Below are 18,022 nucleotides of genomic sequence, written 5' to 3' on the forward strand. Positions count from 1 at the left end.
CCAGCTCGGGGAAAATAGAAAGAAAATAAGAAAAAGGCGCCAGGCGGAGGGCCGGGACGGACGTGGGGGAGCCGTGAGGGGGGCCGCGGCCGGCGGGGTCGCCACGCGGGGCCGCTGGATGCGGGGCGGGGCGGAGCGGCGGGTCGAGGCGGGGCTGGGCGGGGGAGGCGGCGGGAGCGACTCCCGGCGGCGGCGGAGGCGGCCGGGGCACTGCGGAGCCGGCGTGGCGGCCGCACCGGGCGGGGGGCGGGGACTGCACCTTCCCCGCCGCAGCGCGGCGCCGCCTAACGCCCGCCCGCCACACACCCCCCCGGCGGCGCGGCACGAAACGACACGGCACGACACGGCACGGCACCCGCTGCCCCGCCGCGCGGCTCTGCCTGCGCCGCCCCGCCATGGAGCAGGGGTCGGCGGGGGGGCCCGCCGGCGCCGCCGGCAGCGGGGCTCTGCTCCTGCCGCTGAGCGAGAGCGAGCAGCAGCGCTACTCCGAGCTCTTCTCGCGGTGCTGCCCGCCCCCCGAGGCGGCCGCCGGGGGCAGCAGCGTGGGCGAGCTGTTCCGGGCCTCCCAGCTGCCCCCGGACACGCTGCACCAGGTGGGTCGGGGGGCGGCCGGCTCGCCCCGAAGTTGCGTGGGGAGAGGCGGCGGGACGGGACCCGCTCCCTCAGCCCTGCGGGAGAGGGGCTGGCGCTGCCTCCGCCGGGAAGTTCGGCGCTGCGCGGCGGGCCGGTGCCGCGGCGCCCCTGCGCTGCCTTGCCCGCCCTGCCCTGTCCTACCCTGCCCTGCCCTCCCTGGGGGGCCGGAGCGAGCTGCGGCGGCTGGGGCTGGGGCTGGGGCTGGGGCTGGGGCTGGGGCTGGGGCGGGCGCGGAGCGCGGGTCGGGGCGGGCGGCGGAGCAGAGCGCTGCCGGCGCCAGACGCCGCTGGAGCGGGGCACGGCTTCTCGCCGCAGCGGCGTGGATGGCGGTGTCTGGGGCTGCTTTGTGTCCGTTCTCTTTTTTCAGCCAAGCCACTGGGACTGCAACTATTCGGTAGTCGTGTTTCTTCTTCCGCCCAGGTGTTTGTGTTCGGGATGGGCGATGTCCTGTCCGTGCTTTGACACACGGTCTCTGGACTAGGCGTAAGGTTACGCGCAGCCCTTTGCCGTCGGTGTGCGCTCTCCCGGGTCGGACTGGTCCTGTCATTAGCTTCCTCAGAAGGGCCCCCGAATAGCACGTAGTCAGCGGTGTTCGCAGAGCTGTAAAGGACACGCGATATGTTTAATTCATGGTATTTTTTTTTAAGTGTTGTTTTGGTGAAAAAAATCTGCAGGTAGAAACGACGTTGTGGTGTTCATATGTCTGTTCTTGAGAGCAAGTACGTTTGGGTGGGAAGTAAGAGGCTCTCGCACCGTCAGAGCAGGGGAGTCCCAGAAGAGATCCCCAACAGAAGCTATGAAGGCAAAACCCTTCGGGGTTTTGAGGAGGAGCTCGGTCAGGGTGTGAGGCGGCTTGTGCCATCCACTTCCCAGTGACGGGGAAGAGCTGGACCTGTGGTCTTTTCCACCTGTGGATTAGTAATTTGACTAATGCACTGTAGTTGTATAATGCTTCTGGCAGCAAACTAAACAGAGGTAGGGTAATCCTGTCTTTTTATTTTTATTTACAAGGTATAAGGAATTTTTTTCTTCAGTAGTCTTCATTTATCAAGCAGAAAAAAGTCATGTTGAAATTGAGCTGAAGTATAGTTACACCTGGCCACTGCCTGAGAGTACTAAACTCCTCTACTGTCAGGTCATCTTGTAATGACTTATATAAGTTCATATTACATGGGTTATTCTGAATGAAAATGATGATATGTCAAGGATATTTTTCCTCTCTTACCTGCGCTGTTTACCAGATGTGCAAAACAAAGATGTTACCGAGCACTGTAGTACCACTTCGTTTTGAGCCAGGCTGTGGCCTTGGTCTTGGCAAGTGAATTGAGCGGTGAAGGTAGAGATTTCGTGTAGTTCTAGCGCCAAGAGTAGACCTTTTGCAAAGAGGAAGAAGAGGGCATTTCATTTCAAATAAGAAGGCATATTTAAGAAACTTGTTAAAGCCCTATTAGTAAATTTGTGCGATGTTGGTATTAGTCACTTCATTTTCCATAGTATGGAAAAAACCTCTTATTTTTGCTTTGTAGTTCCTTACCCTATCATTTAAGTGAAATTATTACTGTATTATTATCATAGTCTGTTTTAGGGGTCATTTTGATTGTAATGTGTGTCTTAAGCCTGCAAATGTTGGGGTGTTTTTAATGTTCTTGAGTTTTACTATTTTAGATTATTTCCAGGTATATTTATGCTGTGAGGAGAATGTTACTGGGAAACAAGCCTGTAATTGGCTTCAGGAATATTCAGATAATAAGGCCTGTGGGATCTGGGGCTATTTCTCTTCCTCCTTCCTGCCCTCCCTCTCTTGTTTATATGGCACTAATCACAGTGGTGTTCAGCTCTATGACTAGAGCGCCTGCCCTCAAAATGCACCACTGTCAAATATTCTTACTAACATTTACCAGAACTTAAGGAAAAACTGAATTAACGTAATGTGTTTAAAAAAAAAAATATATAATTGGAAATGTGGATGTTCTGATAGGGGAAGACCCACAACATTGTTTGAGATGTTTGCTGATGTTTTGTCTTTTATCATCCTCCAAAAATGCAATCTAATAGTTTGTTTAAAAAACCCTACCATTCTAACAATTACGGGAACAACGCACAGAGGTTCATGGTATGTGTTTTCTGCTAGTGCAGGGAACACCCATTTTAGGCAGAGGCAGCTTGTTTGGGTTAAGATAACATGTTTTCTTTGAAATAATTGTTGACCATGAAAGTTTCCCTTTTTTTAATGCTTTTTTAAATCCCCATCTGTCACAATTAGTGCTTAGCTATGCAGGCATCCCCACTGACCCACTGAGAAATGGTCATGCTGAGTTTTGTCACATCAGAAATAGGGAGATTTGGATTGGAAACCAGTCCTGGATTTCAACTAAGCTGAGCCTGCACAGTCCAGAATGTACGGGCCCTTGCGTGGGCTAGAAGAAGAGGCAGCTGTGGGCCCTTTTGTAAGTGAGGTGTAATTTACAGCTTTTTTTTCCTCAAGTTATTCATTGAGGAGCAGTTCTACAGATCAGTATGCTTCCAGAACTGGCATTCAGTGCCATGGTAAAGTCTTGAACGTGTGCTGTTGTCTTCAGGGGTTTGTACTTGTGTAATAAGTGGGATAAATCTTTGAGAAAGAGAGGGCCTTTACTTTTACTGTCTTTGATCGAGATTTCTTGTTGATCAGGAAGATGCTCAGAGGCATCGTGTCAAATCTCCTTCCACCTTCCGTAACTGTAATGGCAGAGTTGGTAGTCTAGACAAAAACCAGGTGGCTGCACCCAGGCTGGAGGACTGCTGTTGAGTATGGCAATTCCTGTGGGAAAAGCAGTGATGCGTGCTCCCAAACAGCAAACAGGCAAGGGGTTTGTTTGCTTTAAGGTTAGTTGGCATGATCCAAGAGGTTATTTAGGTAAAAGAAGCTAGGTAACAGAGAGCAAGTAGGGAATGTGAGAGTGTGTGCCAGAAGAGGAAACGCTGGAATAAATGGAAAAAATCCAAGAGCAGCCAGGTCAGTAGGAGCAGATGGTGTGCACCCGAGAGTCCTGGATCTTGCTGAGAAGGAAGTGACTGAACACAATTCATTAAACCCAGGCTCGTTAAAGCCAGCTATTCTGCTGGGCGATAGGGTACAGCAGAGGTTGTACCTATTTAACTTTCTTTGAAGAAGGGATCGAAGAATGAACTCAGCAAGAGTTATTTCAGTTCTGGAAAAAAGGTTGGAGTTAGCACTAACATTAAAAACGTCAGATACTTCACAGGACTGAGAAGGGCATGACAGGGACAGGACCGCATGGTTTTTGTGGACTATATAATCATACCTCACCCATGTACTGAAAGTCTTCGACTAGCCATATAGTGTGGTTAAAGGCAGAACCATTAAGATTTTATTTAGACTTGTACAAAGCCCGTGGCAGATCTTTCACCAGGGGCTTTTAAAGTAATTCTGTAAAATGTCTATAATCTCTTGCATGAAAGAGCCATGCTAGGATTGTTTTTACTTTTATTTTTCACAATATTTTTGTTAAAGGAGGAAGGAACAGCCTAGTCATGTACCATGCAGTTATAGAGACTGTCAGAAATAGAAGAAACGGAACAGCATCAGCTGGATTTATATTTGCCCATGTTGGTCAAGTTGAAAACAGTGTTCCCTATGTTTTGGCTCCTAATAAAGGGAAAAAGAACTGTGCTTGTGCAAAGAAAAAAAGAATTCCTTAAAAAATAAATAGTTTGAACTCACTGGGGCCACAAAAATATCGCCGAAGCAAAGGCAATCCCACAGCGTACTTTGTTACGTAGCTGAATATTGATCTGTTGGGGGAGGTCTCTACAAGTACAGCCAAGAGTGGTGAGTCTGTCAGGGTATCAGTAATGTTTCATTATATTTATGCTCCCTGAGTGTGTTGGGATGCTGTGCCACAGGTGTTGACAGTGGCTGGTTTGCCTTGTCTTGTTGTGGGCAATCAATCTGTGACCCCATTTTGAAGCTGGCTGCCAGCGAGTACAGCCTCTGCTCCTTGAGTCTGGGACCCCAAAGTGCATTCGTTGTGTGTGCCAAGCACCAATGGGCTGATGTCTGCATGGATTTCAGATAAAGTAGTGCTTTATAGAGTCATTGCCCACTGATCAGCAAAGGAGAGGTACCTTGTGCTAGTTTTACTGTTTGTCGGTATTGCTGTGGTCTTTGAAGATTTTGTCTGAGAAATTATGGAGCAGGATTGGACTCAAGATTTACACTGAAATCTTTATCTCTTTTTATTAGTTTTTGACTTATTTGTTTAATTCTCAATCAGTTGCCTGATGGTATCTTTAATTCCCATTTTTATAAACCTTAATCTTATTTGCAGACTTGCGCTATCAGCACAGCAATCCCGTTTTCCTAAGAAAACACATTTTTTTCCTCTGCAAACGAACACACTGCGTTATTTTGAGCTCCAAGGATGACGAGTACTAATTGTATGATGCTGGAGCTGCACAGACACTGCATTTTTTTTAGCTGGGACTTTACTTCCAGCTCTGTGTGAATAGGGAACGCAGACCAGCGATCTTGCTTTTCTTCCACAGGCTTTGTGAGTTAATTTGTGTTTATTGTGACTTGTCTCTATAGTTACAACTCTACAGTTTAACCGTATTTTTTGTGTTCAAAAGCAGAAGATTAAAAAAAAAAAACAATGCAAAGTTGATTATTTCTTTGGAAAAAGACCGGTAAGGGTTGGCTTTTCTACACTTTTTTATTCCATAAGCATAAATTAGTACCTGCATGATGGCCAGGGTGGGATTAACTGTCTGCCTCAAACAGGCAGAAAAGAATAAGAACTGTCGCAGTTAAAATGTGAACTTTTTCAGTGAGGAAAGTCTGGACTCATTGTTACTTTATAAAAGATAATATTCCCTCTGTTGTGCCCCTCAACAGATTTTGGGATTACAGTAGTGCTGGCAATGTGATTTAGCTGACTAACAGTAAGTCCATCAAAAAGTGATGTTGGGGTAGAGTACGTGTGGAGAAATTACATCCTACTGACGTCTGAGTCAGGAAGAAACCAAAGGGGGATACAACTTCATGTAAGTGGTACAGCAAGAAGAGGAAAGGAAAACTGATGTTTCAATATCAATACTTCTGGCCACAATCCCTCAAACTGTCATTGCCTTTCTACAGTCACAGGGAAACTTGTGTTTATGTAAGTAGGAACATGCGAAATCCAGAAGTAAAAAACATAGTAGCATTATTTATTTAAAAAAAAGTCTAAATTATACCAAGGTAAAAAACTTCACCTGAAGCAATCTTGATGATATATTCCATTAAAAAAAAATTGAGGTCCTAGTACATCTTTAAACTATTGTTTATCATTTAAACTATCATTAGTAGTCGCTACTTAAAAGATGAGTAGTTTTGAGTGCCTCAGCGTTGAGATACACAGTAGATTTGTAGAAGCTGTTCCTTCCCAAGTGTGTTTCAAATCGTGCTGTAAAACCAGAGACTCCTAGACCTACTTGTCACAGTCAGCGGGATGGTCAGAATTAGCCTGGTCAAGGCGTGCGGCCTTCAGTAATTAACCCTCATTACAACAAAGTATGAATTAAGTAGTTTATTCTCCAATAAAATAATGCTTTGCTGTGCCGGTGATTTAAAATAACTCTGCAAGAGGGATGGAGGAAAAAGATCTGTTGGGATGAAAACAAGTAACTTTCTTCACGAGAGATTGCCGCAGTATGAAGTAGTGATGATGAAGGATGGTTTTTATCTTTATTTAAAGTGGTTTTGTCATGGTACTTACGTAAGTGCAGTGGGTTCACCAGACAGTTGAGTATAATCTCTTTTACTCATGCATGTATCTACAGTAATATGCTGCCAGTATTGTGATGTTTACGTACAGATTGATTGATGTTGTCCATAATCTGTTTTGCAAAGGAGGCATTATACACAGGATTTACCTACTTCAGTGGGGGAATCTTGCGCAGACACCTCACACAAAAGACGGTTGGTATAAACTCGGAAAAAATGAATTTAGCTGAGCTGAAAAGCTTCACCAAGGTAGATTCATGAAAGATAAAACAAGCATTTCTGTGACAAGGAATCAGGATGAATAACCTATTTAAATTTAAAATATTATAAATTGAGAAATATGTTTGATATAATATTTGTAAAGCAAAATTCTTTGATGTATAACATCTAAACATACCAACAGTATGGTAAAATAAAACATTAATGAGCAGTATGTGCTAGTTCAACTTTTGAAGGCAGTCAAACAGTTGAACAGCTAAGTCGGGGGATAATTAACTAGAAAAGGTTGCTGGAGTAGAAAACCAACTGTGGACAAATAGTAATCCCCTCTTCCTGAACAGAGGGAATATTTTCTTTTTCCAGTGTCTTCAGGAGTGTTATTTGGTGACCACTGCATAAAATTGAAAACTCTGTTGGGAAGAACTTGCTTTCCCCCGCCTTGTCTCCATCCGCCCCCCCCAGCAGTTTAGATAAAATGACGAGGTGGAAGGATGTGGGGGGACGAGATCCATTAGTTCTGTCATCTGGTAGGACACAATGAGCAGAAATAATCAGCTAGATCACTAACTGCAAATGATACTTAGTTTATTTACCAAAGTGTTTAAAAGACAAAACATGTTTTTATAAGCTTCCGAATGTTTGTATACATAAGAAATGTACGGGTTTTGTTTTCTAGCAGATGAAGATGGTCCATGTATTTTTAAATTAATTCCAGTTTTCATCTAAATTTAACTTTGCGTATATCACATGTACCTACACAAGTAGGTGTATCTCTTATTAAAAATGATAATGGAGCAAATTTCTTACGAAATAAAAATTAAGATGTATATTAAGCTATGTGGTCGCTTAAATATATTTTAAAATATTACTTATGGGTAAAACCAAAAATGTTACCATATTTATTTAAAAAAACCCAAATCTTGTTTCAATGATGACCAACTGATGAGACAGATCTTTATCTAGAAAAAATATGAAATTAGGGTCTTATCTCTTCAGACTTAAATAATGTTTTGAATAGCTTATTTCTGCCATGAATCTGCCTTGCAAGCATTAAGGTTAAGAAGCTTCATGCTGCCGGTTGTTTTAGGCTGGGTGGTACGTTTGGAGAGGAGTGCTGAAGAAGCTGTCTCTGAGAAGCGTCCCCCCCAGCCGCAGGCTGTCCTACTGTGCCGAGTACGTCTGCGGCTATGCTGGGCTGTCTCTAGTTGGCACTAAGGCTGCTTAAAACTACCCCAAGGTTACAGGCTGCCTGTTAAATTGTTGTACCTGGATGAGTCATTCAGTGGCCTTCCTAATGAACATAAATTTCTGAGCAGAGCTACAGGAGTGCCCCACTTACAGTAGCGTGATTAGCAGATGTCTTTAAAAAGACATCTCACGTCTTGAGAAACTTTAGGTAGCCTGACTACCAAAGCACATCTTCAGTGTTTTCTTCTGCTTTATTTTTGGTCTCTGTGGGGTTTTTTCTGCCCTCAGCAGGCTTCCCCCATCCAAAAAAGCTGCAAGTGGTTCTTCCAGTATCTTAGCCTTGCATCTGCATAGGCCTGCAGCTCGGTTGGTCCTCTTCTCTGACAGGAGGTGGTGGGGAGCTACTCCTCTGAGCAGCGCCGTACTTGAAACGCTGGATTCAGACCTTGACATTCCCACGGGTTTGGTGGCACTGAAAATCTAAAGTCGGCTGATGGGAAACACTTGGCTGAGCTTGAATTTAAGCTGTCTGAACATGGCCCGTGGTGTCTACTCGCTTAATACGGTATGAGTCATGAAGCTGAATTCTACTTTCAATAGCAAATGTCTGTAGTGTTACTTTATTATTATTATTATAAATTTCAAGTGTTTTTGGCATGAGCCTTTCAAACTAATTTACTTTTTTTTAATCTTTTCTTCTTAAAGTCTCTCTTTGCACACCAAGAAACATTACGTCAGCTTTGGCATAGGTAACATTTCACATTTCATGCATTATTTACTTCTGGCATAACTTACACAATGATGTGCTATGAAAGCCAAGATGATGGTCTTTCAGAATAAAACAATGTTTCTAATCATTTGCAAAACAGGATGAGAGCTATGGGGTGACAAATACAGTCAGAATTATTTTGTTGCCAGCAGTAACAGCAGTGGAACAGTAAAAGGTGAAGTACTTATAGGTTTCAAATGCCAAAAATAAAAATAAATGGGGAGGGAGGCAAAACCAACTCAATAGTGTGATTTATGAATTTATTTCATTTTTTTTTCTTTCCCTCCTCTTCGAATAATTGCTGCCTTTATGAGAACATCTGTATGTTTTAATAGACATAGGCTGCCTTTACTATGTACAGATAGAAATGCAAATACAAGTTGTGGTATTAAATGGGCTATAAAATGCTGGCGTGCTGTGCATAGGCACTGGAGACGATGTCATTTTTGACTCTGTCTGATGTTGCTGCTTTGCAGTCCTGTGCTCTTTAGCTGAATTGAGGACGAATGCTTGGTTTAGACACGAACAAGTAGGTTCTCACTGGCTGAATGACGCATTTCAACACATAAGGTGCAAGCACGTTGAGTGAAATGGTGGTAATTTTAGGGTTTTGTTTAGTGATGTGGAAGAAAAAAAATTTAAGCGGCTTTTCCAAGTGATGGGTTGATTCAAACTAGAGGTAAATGGGGTATAAGATCAAAGAAGGGCGGGAAGTGTCTCTACGCACACCATATGCGATAGAGTTAGCTACAACGGTGTACCTTCAGTTAAGAAGTCTTTTGACAACTCTTCAGTCTTATGAAAATAATCCATAACTCTGAAAGAAGGATTTTAATTTGTAATATTGATTAAGATAACTGCACAGCTGTAGAAGATAATGGTTTGGGAGTTTGCTGCATTGCCTTTAAAAGTACCTGCTGTAGTTGCAAGTGCTGGGGAAATGAACTCGGGGAACGTGCCAAATGTGATAAAATAAGATGGGTACAGGGTGCGTTTTTGGGGTAACCAGTCTAGAAAATCACATCACAGTAACTACTGAAGAAGCAAGCTCATTTTAGAAAAAAATTATTTTAATGAAATGGGAGATAAGTCTATAAGAGATTTCTGTTTGTGGCAAAAATGCATTGTATGTCACAGAGTCTCTGTTTTCTTCTGTATTAATTGGGTCTCATTTTGTGTGCAAAGCGGAACAAAACCCAGAATTACATTTTCATGGGAAATGCCAGAATTTATTCTGGTCTTCTAGGGCAAAGTTAACTGTGAGAAATGTTCACAAGCGACGTTGATTTGGAAATGTTTAAAAACATGTAAGCTATTGAACTAAATCAAAACACTTTGTTTTGAACTGCTTATGTGTTAAAGCACTGTGACATCTTAAATACATAAATTTTGGGAAGGAGGTCATCATCCCTTGTTCCTTTCCATTAGTTAGACTAATTCTGCTGTTGTGTGTAGCAGTGATGGTGGCCAGGCAGCTTGTTCAGAAGGGAGACTGTGATGCCTCAGAGATGTCATCTGCTGAGGAACCGCAAGGGTGTGAAACATAAAAACAACAGCTTCCATGAGATGCTATGGTACCTTCGTCTTAAGACAACCTGGAACAAAACGCTTCATTTCCTAGTGGAAATTTGAAAGGCTCATTGGAATCTGAGTGGGATTTTTTCAGGAAAAAAACACAAGATTTTGCAGTATTTTCAATTAGTCTAGCTCAATATGACTAGATCTGGTGGCTGCCATCTAGCTGGGGAGGATTTATTAGGGTTTCCATATGTGTGTTCTTCGTTGGTTCTTGGATACTAACTCTTGTGATTTTTAGCAACTGGAGACACTTTCTGTCACTGCTTTCAGAATGCCTCATTATTTTTATTTTTTGGGGGGGCAGGTGGTGGTGGTGTTTGGTTTTTTTTGGTGGTGTTTTTTTTTTTTTTTTTGTTCTGCTGATACTATTTTAAGTATAAAAGATGGAGGACTGGGAGATACCAAGTGTCAGATCTGCCACGCAGAGTTGTGCATAATTGATTCTCATTCTGAGAGGTGAGAAGCAAAAAGTTTAACTATCTGAAGAAAGAGTTTTTCTGTCATTGTTGAAGTTGTGGAAGACCTAGATAATTGTAGCTGCTAGAAATATTCTCCTATTTAGCCATGTGGACATGTCCCATAAGTCCTGGCTGTCTATTCTTCTCATCTGTAAACTCTGAATTCAGTATTAATACTAAAAAGGGGTCCTGAAGATTTTCCTTTGGACCCAAAATACAGTAATTCCCTTCTTAAACAGAGTAAGAGGAAGAAACTGAATACAAGGCTATTCCAAAGTGATAGTATGTTTTTGTAAGTCATTGTGTGCTGACTTCTAGGTTACTAGCCAGGTCCCTTTCTGGATTTGGTACCTGCAACATTCGTGCTTCCCAGCAGCTTTTTGGGCTTCTGGTACTTATATGGGATTCCTTATAGTTCTGGTAGGAAGCATAAAGAACAGATAGGCTGAAACGAGTTTCCCAGTATAAGAATTTAAGACAAGTGGAGACCTTACCTGAGGATGAGGGGGCTGGGAGGTAGCAGGAGCAGGACATCTGTGAATCTCATTACAGGCAGTGGTTGTGAAAGAGATTGGAGAAGAAGCTTGAAAGAGTCAGCCAGGCGGACAGTTGTGTGTATTGGGGGCTATCTGGTTTGGGAGATCAGAAGGCAAAAGTAAATAAATCCCAATTAGGTTGTTAACTGCTGGTGTCTGTTGTTGAGTAATAAAAGGCAGGAACCAGGAAGCTGTTTGTTTCTGGTTTTATTAGATGCTTTAGATATCATGGGGATGAGTAAGTTATAAATATAAACATCTGGTGCACGTAGAAGGTGAAACAGGCTAGAACCTGGTAACCTTTAAAAAGGGATAATGTAAGGTTTAAAATTATGCTGATGTCTGAAGCTTCCTACAGAGTCCTTGAGTAGTCTTATGAAAAGCATATCAATAGCAAAATAACAAAACCAAAACCAAACCCAACAACCCAACCCCTCCAAAAAAAACCATAAGAAAAAAGCCAAAGAAAACGCCCCAAAATTACACAACCAGAATCTTATTCTTTAGCTTTTTAGGTTGAGTTTCTCATGAGATGCCACCAAAGTTAGATATTAAGAGAGCCTCAGCTTTCTTTTTTTCTCTACCTGGTATGTGATAGAATCATAGAATTGTTTAGGTTGGAAAAGACCTTTAAGATCATCAAGTCCAACTGTTAACCTAACCCTGCTAAGTCCACCACTAAACCATGTCCCTAAGCGCCTCATCCACACGTCTTTTAAATACCTTCAGGGATGGTGACTCCACCACCTCCCTGGGCAGCCTGTTCCAATGCCTCACAACCCTTTCAGTGAAGAAGTTTTTCCTAATATCCAGCCTAAACTTCCCCTGGTGCAACCTGAGGCCATTTCCTCTTGTTCTGTCACTTGGGAGAAGAGACCAACACCCACCTTGCTACAACCCCCTTTCAGGTAATTGTAGAGAGCGATAAGGTCTCCCCTCAGCCTCCTCTTCTCCAGACTGAACAACCCCAGTTCCCTCAGCCGCTCCTCATGAGACTTGTGTTCCAGACCCCTCACCAGCTTCGTCGCCCTTCTCTGGACACGCTCCAGCACCTCAATGTCCTTCTTGTAGTGAGGGGCCCAAAACTGAACACAGGATTTGAGGTGCGGCCTCACCAGTGCTGAGTACAGGGGCACGATCACCTCCCTACTCCTGCTGGCCACACTGTTTCTGATACAAGCCAGGATGCTGTTGGCCTTCTTGGCCACCTGGGCACACTGCTGGCTCATCTTCAGCCGGCTGTCAATCAACACCCCCAGGCCCTTTTCTGCGGGGCAGCTTTCCAGCCACTCGTCCCCAAGCCTGTAGCGTTGTAGGGGGTTGTTGCAACCAAAGTGTAGGATTCGGCACTTGGCCTTGTGGAACCTCATACAGTTGGCCTCAGCCCATCGATCCAGCCTGTCCAGATCCCTCTGCAGAGCCTTCCGACCCTCAAGCAGATCAACACTCCCGCCCAACTTGGTGTCATCTGCAAACTTGCTGAGGGTGCACTCGATCCCCTCGTCCAGATCATCGATAAATATATTAATCAAGACTGGCCTCAAAACTGAGCCCGGGGGGACTCCGCTTGTGACCGGCCGCCAACTGGATTTTGCTCCATTCACCACAACCCTTTGGGCCCAGCCATCCAGCCAGTTTTTCACGCAACAAATAGTGCACCCATCCAAGCCATGAGCAGTCAGTTTCTCCAGGAGAATGCTGTGGGAAACTGTGTCAAAGGCTTTACTAAAGTCCAGGTAGACTATATCCACAGCCTTTCCCTCATCCACTAAGCGGGTCACTTTGTCAGAGAAGGAGATCAGGTCAGTCAGGCAGGACCTGCCTTTCATAAACCCATGCTGACTGGGCCTGATCGCCTGGTTGTCCTGTACATGCCATGTGATGGTGCTCAAGAAGATCTGCTCCATTATCTTCCCTGGCACCGAGATCAGACTGACAGGCCTGTAGTTCCCTGGATCCTCCTCCTGGCCCTTCTTGAAGATGGGCGTCACATTTGCTAACTTCCAGTCAACTGGGACCTCATCCCTGATGGAGGGATACCACTGTAACAAATAGTAGGTTTGGGGTTTTTTGCGCTTGTATTGTAACCTGCTGCTACCCACGCTTAACTGTGGACTTTTTTAAAAACAGCACTGAATTATTATTATGGAGATATAGTATACTTGTAAAATAATACAGCTGTGAAGTCATACCTGTCAAAACATGTTTTGAGTGTTGTGAGAGGAAGGAATCAGGATGGGGATCCTGGGTGTGATGATGTTGCAGCATCTGGTACTTCACAGCATGACAGGTCCCGGGGGCACCGACCAGAGCAAATACTGTTTCAAGAGAAGAAAGAGCAGCACTGGGGAGTGCTGTTGTCGCCAGGAAAATAATTCTTCATGTTATTTATATCGAGTTATCAGTCCCTTATTTTCCTTCTCTCTCTCTCTGCCCCTCCCCTCCCCCCAGCTATATTATAGTAATGATATCTTTTATTTGATCTAATCTAAATCAGGACTGTCTTTGAGGAGGATATTCTCTAAAGGAATATTTTTCCTTAGGAAATATTCATTAGCTGGTTTTAGACTGCATTATTTACCATGCACATATTTGATTGCAGGAGAAATGTGCATGAGGTAAAGCTTTAAGGTAAGTCTAGCAAGGCACTTTATTTTAGTGTAAGTACTGAATTTAAGTCCTGCAACAGAATAGGGCACTCTGGAATTGGAGTGAAGGTCTTCTGTTCAGACATTGAAGGACAGGTTTTAAAGTAAGTATCTCTGAGTAGGGGAAACATCCAAAAGGGTGAAAGTAGAGGGTAAGTTTGTGAATCTATTTTATTTTTTCACTGTCTGGTTTAAATTATTTGGCAGTATCTAAGTGCAGATGTTAGTAACAACCAAATTAATACTGAGACGGGAACAGTAATCCTTGGGTTGTCCTTCTAGTAACTTGGTCACTCAGTTAAGTTTCAAAATATGACTGTTTGACATTTTAATGAAGAGAAAGAGGAGCAATGTGTCAAGGGCTGTAGATGTGAAATACATTTAAAGAAGTAGATGAGTAGTGCTATCTAGTTTTCCGTGTTCCTGATTCCCTTCCATATGGAGAATGCTGGTAATATATGCTGCCTTAAATAGATAGTTGCTGGACTGTCCTATGGTCAAATTGGCATTTGCCCAGAACAGCATTTCTGCGGTTTCCACAGCACTGTCCAGTTGAGTGGCATGGTTCATATGTGACTCTACAGAGCACACAGAAGAACTTAGTTTGGAGCAGTGAAATTATTTGGCCAACTCTAAATACTTGAAATTTTGCTTTGCTTCCTGAGGGCTATTGCAAGACAACATATCTTGCAAGCAACGTTGTAGAGCAATTTTCATTTGTGGAAGAGCATTAAGCCATTTCAAAACCAGTTCGTCACTGCTGTAAGATAGCCAGGGCTATAGTTTTATAATGGAAGAGCGTACTGGAGTTGTGTAGTTCCAAGGAAAGGTGGGTTTGAATCATAAGCTAATACACATAGCCATAGTGAACCACTTCCCAAACCTCATGCTTAAAAAAATTTAACCTAAAATGACTTTTCAGTCCCATGAAATAGAAAATGTTTCTTTTGCTTTGCTGCTGATGTTTCTGCTCTGTTAGAAGTTTGCCTGTCCATGCTTTTAATACCTCGTTATGATGTGTTTCGTGTTCTGTTGACTTAGCCTTTTCTTGTGGTCTGTCCGGGAAACCTGCTGCAAGTGTAATGCTAGAAGTACTCACTTGCAATGGGATCGTTCAGTTTACCCCTCCATGGCAGCAGTAGCTCATTTGTTACCAAACAAGCAGAATATAAAAGCTAGTCATATCCTTGTGTGAACACCCACCAGCCTCATTAACCATTAAATCGCCAAAAGGCTGAAGACACGTTTGAGTTTCTGAATGTGTAATGTATGCTACGGGGAAGACATCCTTCCTTTGGTTGTCTATTAGGGGCTTGCTTAACATTTCACCCTGCTCTTTATGCAACACAAAGTTTCATCTCCTGCTGGGGATGACCTACCAACTAATGGTCTTTTTCTTGTCATTATATGGCTAACCACAGGCTTATATTCATGAAAGGTCTTGCCATTTCCTATGTAGCTGTGTGGTTTCAGCTCACAAATGAGCACAAAAATGAGATGGTTTCCTTTATTGCTGCTTATTCCACTTCATCTTTCTTGATGTAATCTAAAATTTGTCAATTTCCCATGTCATGGGTTGGGGTTTTCTTTTGGCCTGGTTTTCGAAAGAAATGAGGCTTGTGCAATAATGCTGTTAATTCAGCCCAGTAATAACTTCTGAATCTGTTAACTATTTCAACTTCACAGAAAATTGAGAGGCTTTGAAGAGTTCCTCAGAGATATGTGAAAGACCTAAGGGTAAAAGAAAACGCTATTAATTTTCCTGCAGAGGGAAGGCTCCCTCTGAGTGAACTCAACCTGTGTCAAACATTAAAGAATCCGTAGGGGAATGTCACGTCAAGACAAGGGTCCAGAGAAAGTTGGGATTTGTCGGTTCTGCTGTTCAACTTCTTACTAGAACCGATGCAGTTATTAAACAGTGGTGTGGGCACAAGATAAGATGCTGTTTTACAACCATCTTTTAAAGTTACTGTGCTAGTGAGTGGGGAGGAGCAAAAGGGGAAGGCAAGTCTCTCCCTAGCTGCTCTGTGTTGCTATTTTCATGCCCCTCTCTGCCCCCCCGTCTCTTCCCACACGGCTCCACCTGCACTGCTCTTTGTTCCCCTTGGTTCCAGCTGGCGACTTCCACCAGCCAAGAGAGCTGCTGCTTCAGCACTTCTCTGCATCTGCCAGGAAATAAATAAATAGTGGGAAGAGAAACGGAAGGAATGTGTTCTCGTTCTTTTTGTCAGCTTTACTTAGGGCTTTTTTTTAATTGTATGTCTTGCAGAAATATATTACTGTGAGAAAATTTCCTTGAAGCTAGAGCTGAATCCTAGTGCCTCCTTGGTTTCCTTAGTTTTCTGGCATTAAGAAAAATGTGAGTGCTTCGACATTGATGCGTTGGAGATGGATTCTCATTTATATGGCTATTAAATGTGCCACTGCCATTGAGAGGTTTAATGTAGTCCCCCTAAGGGCTTGCTAGGCATTCTGGTTTGTTTGTTTGTATGCCCCCCTTGCTCATGCAGTGCTTTGCAAGATGGCCTGCACCTGCGTACCTGCAGGTAGCTGCAGCCCAAATTTGATCGCTGCAGGGCTTTGGGAGCTGTTGGCCTCTCTGTCCTATAAATTCCCTCTAATTCCTCAGGAAGCTGAAGACGATATGCCGGCACTATTTTTGCTCCTTTTGTGCCAGTACTTTCTCCTAGTGCTTCCAGCCTTTATGGCTGCCATCTGCCCGGGAGCTAGAGAGAACATGCCTGTTACTTTTTTTTTTTTTTTAATTGTACTTAGGCTCAGGTTCCCTGTCACCCCAGGTGATGTCTCATCGTATGTCAGGGATTCAGATGAACAGGTGGATTATACTTGGCACAGCAAGCAGGTGAGCCCCTCATGTATAATGTACCAGCTCAGCATGTCGCAATTAGTAGCTACTTCTAAGTTAAATACCCATCTTCATTGCCGTTTGCTCATTCCTCATTTGTTTGTGAAAGGAGACATTAATTTCTTCAGCCGTGTTTCACAAGTCTAGATCATTTAGCAGCGGTTTTTCTGCTTGTGGCGCAGGAGCTGCCCGCGTTGCACTGGCTTGCAGGAGAGGCTGCCTGCGTGATTCTCCTTTACAGCAAGGTTATGTCTCAACACAAAATATTTCTCTTGCTGAGGATATATCTCATTAATTATCTCCATATCTATTCCATTCTTAATTAAGACGATCATGTCACCTTTTGAAAATATTTACAGGTTTTTGTTTATGCATATTTCTCTTTATAAAATTCAGTGTTTTTTATTATGAGTAAAAATGAGCAGTAGACTTTCCTTAACTTCTTGCTATGTCTCTGCTCTCTGTTTTTTCTCAACTTGGAAGGAAAATTTGCCTCTTTTCAAACTTTCATTACAGAAATGTTTGCAGGGAAATGCTTGTACAAAAACTGCACAACTGTTTCCAGTGGAATTTAAAAATAAAAAAACACCACCATTCATCTCATTGCAGAAGCGTTTCTGCTGATATTAAATCTTGCAAAAAATTATTTAACAATATCTAATTATGAGCCAAACTTTGCTTGAGCAGGTACCTTTTGACTTTGTAAATGTGTTTGAGGTCTCAAGCTATGCAAAATGTTTGTCATGTGGTTTGTTTGAAAGACTATTTGGAATGCAAAATAATTTCTGAAATGATATATTAGTGTTAACATTCTTACCTAGGGTTTTGAGGAATATTACTCAATATATACGCTTTTGCTTAAGATTAACAAGTTTTTAAATTTTATAAAAAAATTATAGCAATGTGTTAGTCAAAGACACTATAAGATACATGTTGTCGGTCTCTTGAAAAGTTGTGAAATCCTGTATGCTTGTGTTTAACTGGCTTGCCCAGTCTAAAGAGAGCTTTGTGTGTGTTCTGAAAACACCAGGGTTGAGCTGCTGAGAAGCAGGATACAAGCAGCAGGTCATACACACCTTCACCTCAGTCAGCTAGGTCTCAACATTGCTCTGCTCTTTGCTTCATTACTGACTGTGCTACTTTCAGAGCAAGAAACTGGTGGGGAGGAGCACCAGTCTGGAGTGATTGCAGATCTTTTTAATATACAAAAGGAAGAGGGCTTGATCATCTGTAAGAGAGGCTGCACATGAGACGGGACTTTTGTCATTCTCATTTTCCAAGGTGTAACAGGGAATAAAAGAAAGGATAATCAGCAAAAGCACGTCTGAGTTTTTTTGTAGATGTTACGTGCCACTCAAAA

The 18,022-nt window shown here is 43.1% G+C and overlaps 1 protein-coding gene across 1 annotated transcript in view; it reads left to right on the plus strand.

Moving 5' to 3' along the window:
- The first annotated feature begins 395 nt into the window (after positions 1–395).
- REPS2 (RALBP1 associated Eps domain containing 2) overlaps positions 396–18,022 on the plus strand; it is a 97,664-nt gene continuing 80,037 nt past the window's right edge. Inside the window, exon 1 of the mRNA XM_059823832.1 lies at positions 396–593. Coding sequence (XP_059679815.1) covers positions 396–593 — 198 coding nt within the window. The remainder of the gene's footprint in view (positions 594–18,022) is intronic.

This window comes from Gavia stellata, chromosome 1 (genome assembly GCF_030936135.1).
Source record: "Gavia stellata isolate bGavSte3 chromosome 1, bGavSte3.hap2, whole genome shotgun sequence".
NCBI lineage: Eukaryota > Metazoa > Chordata > Aves > Gaviiformes > Gaviidae > Gavia > Gavia stellata.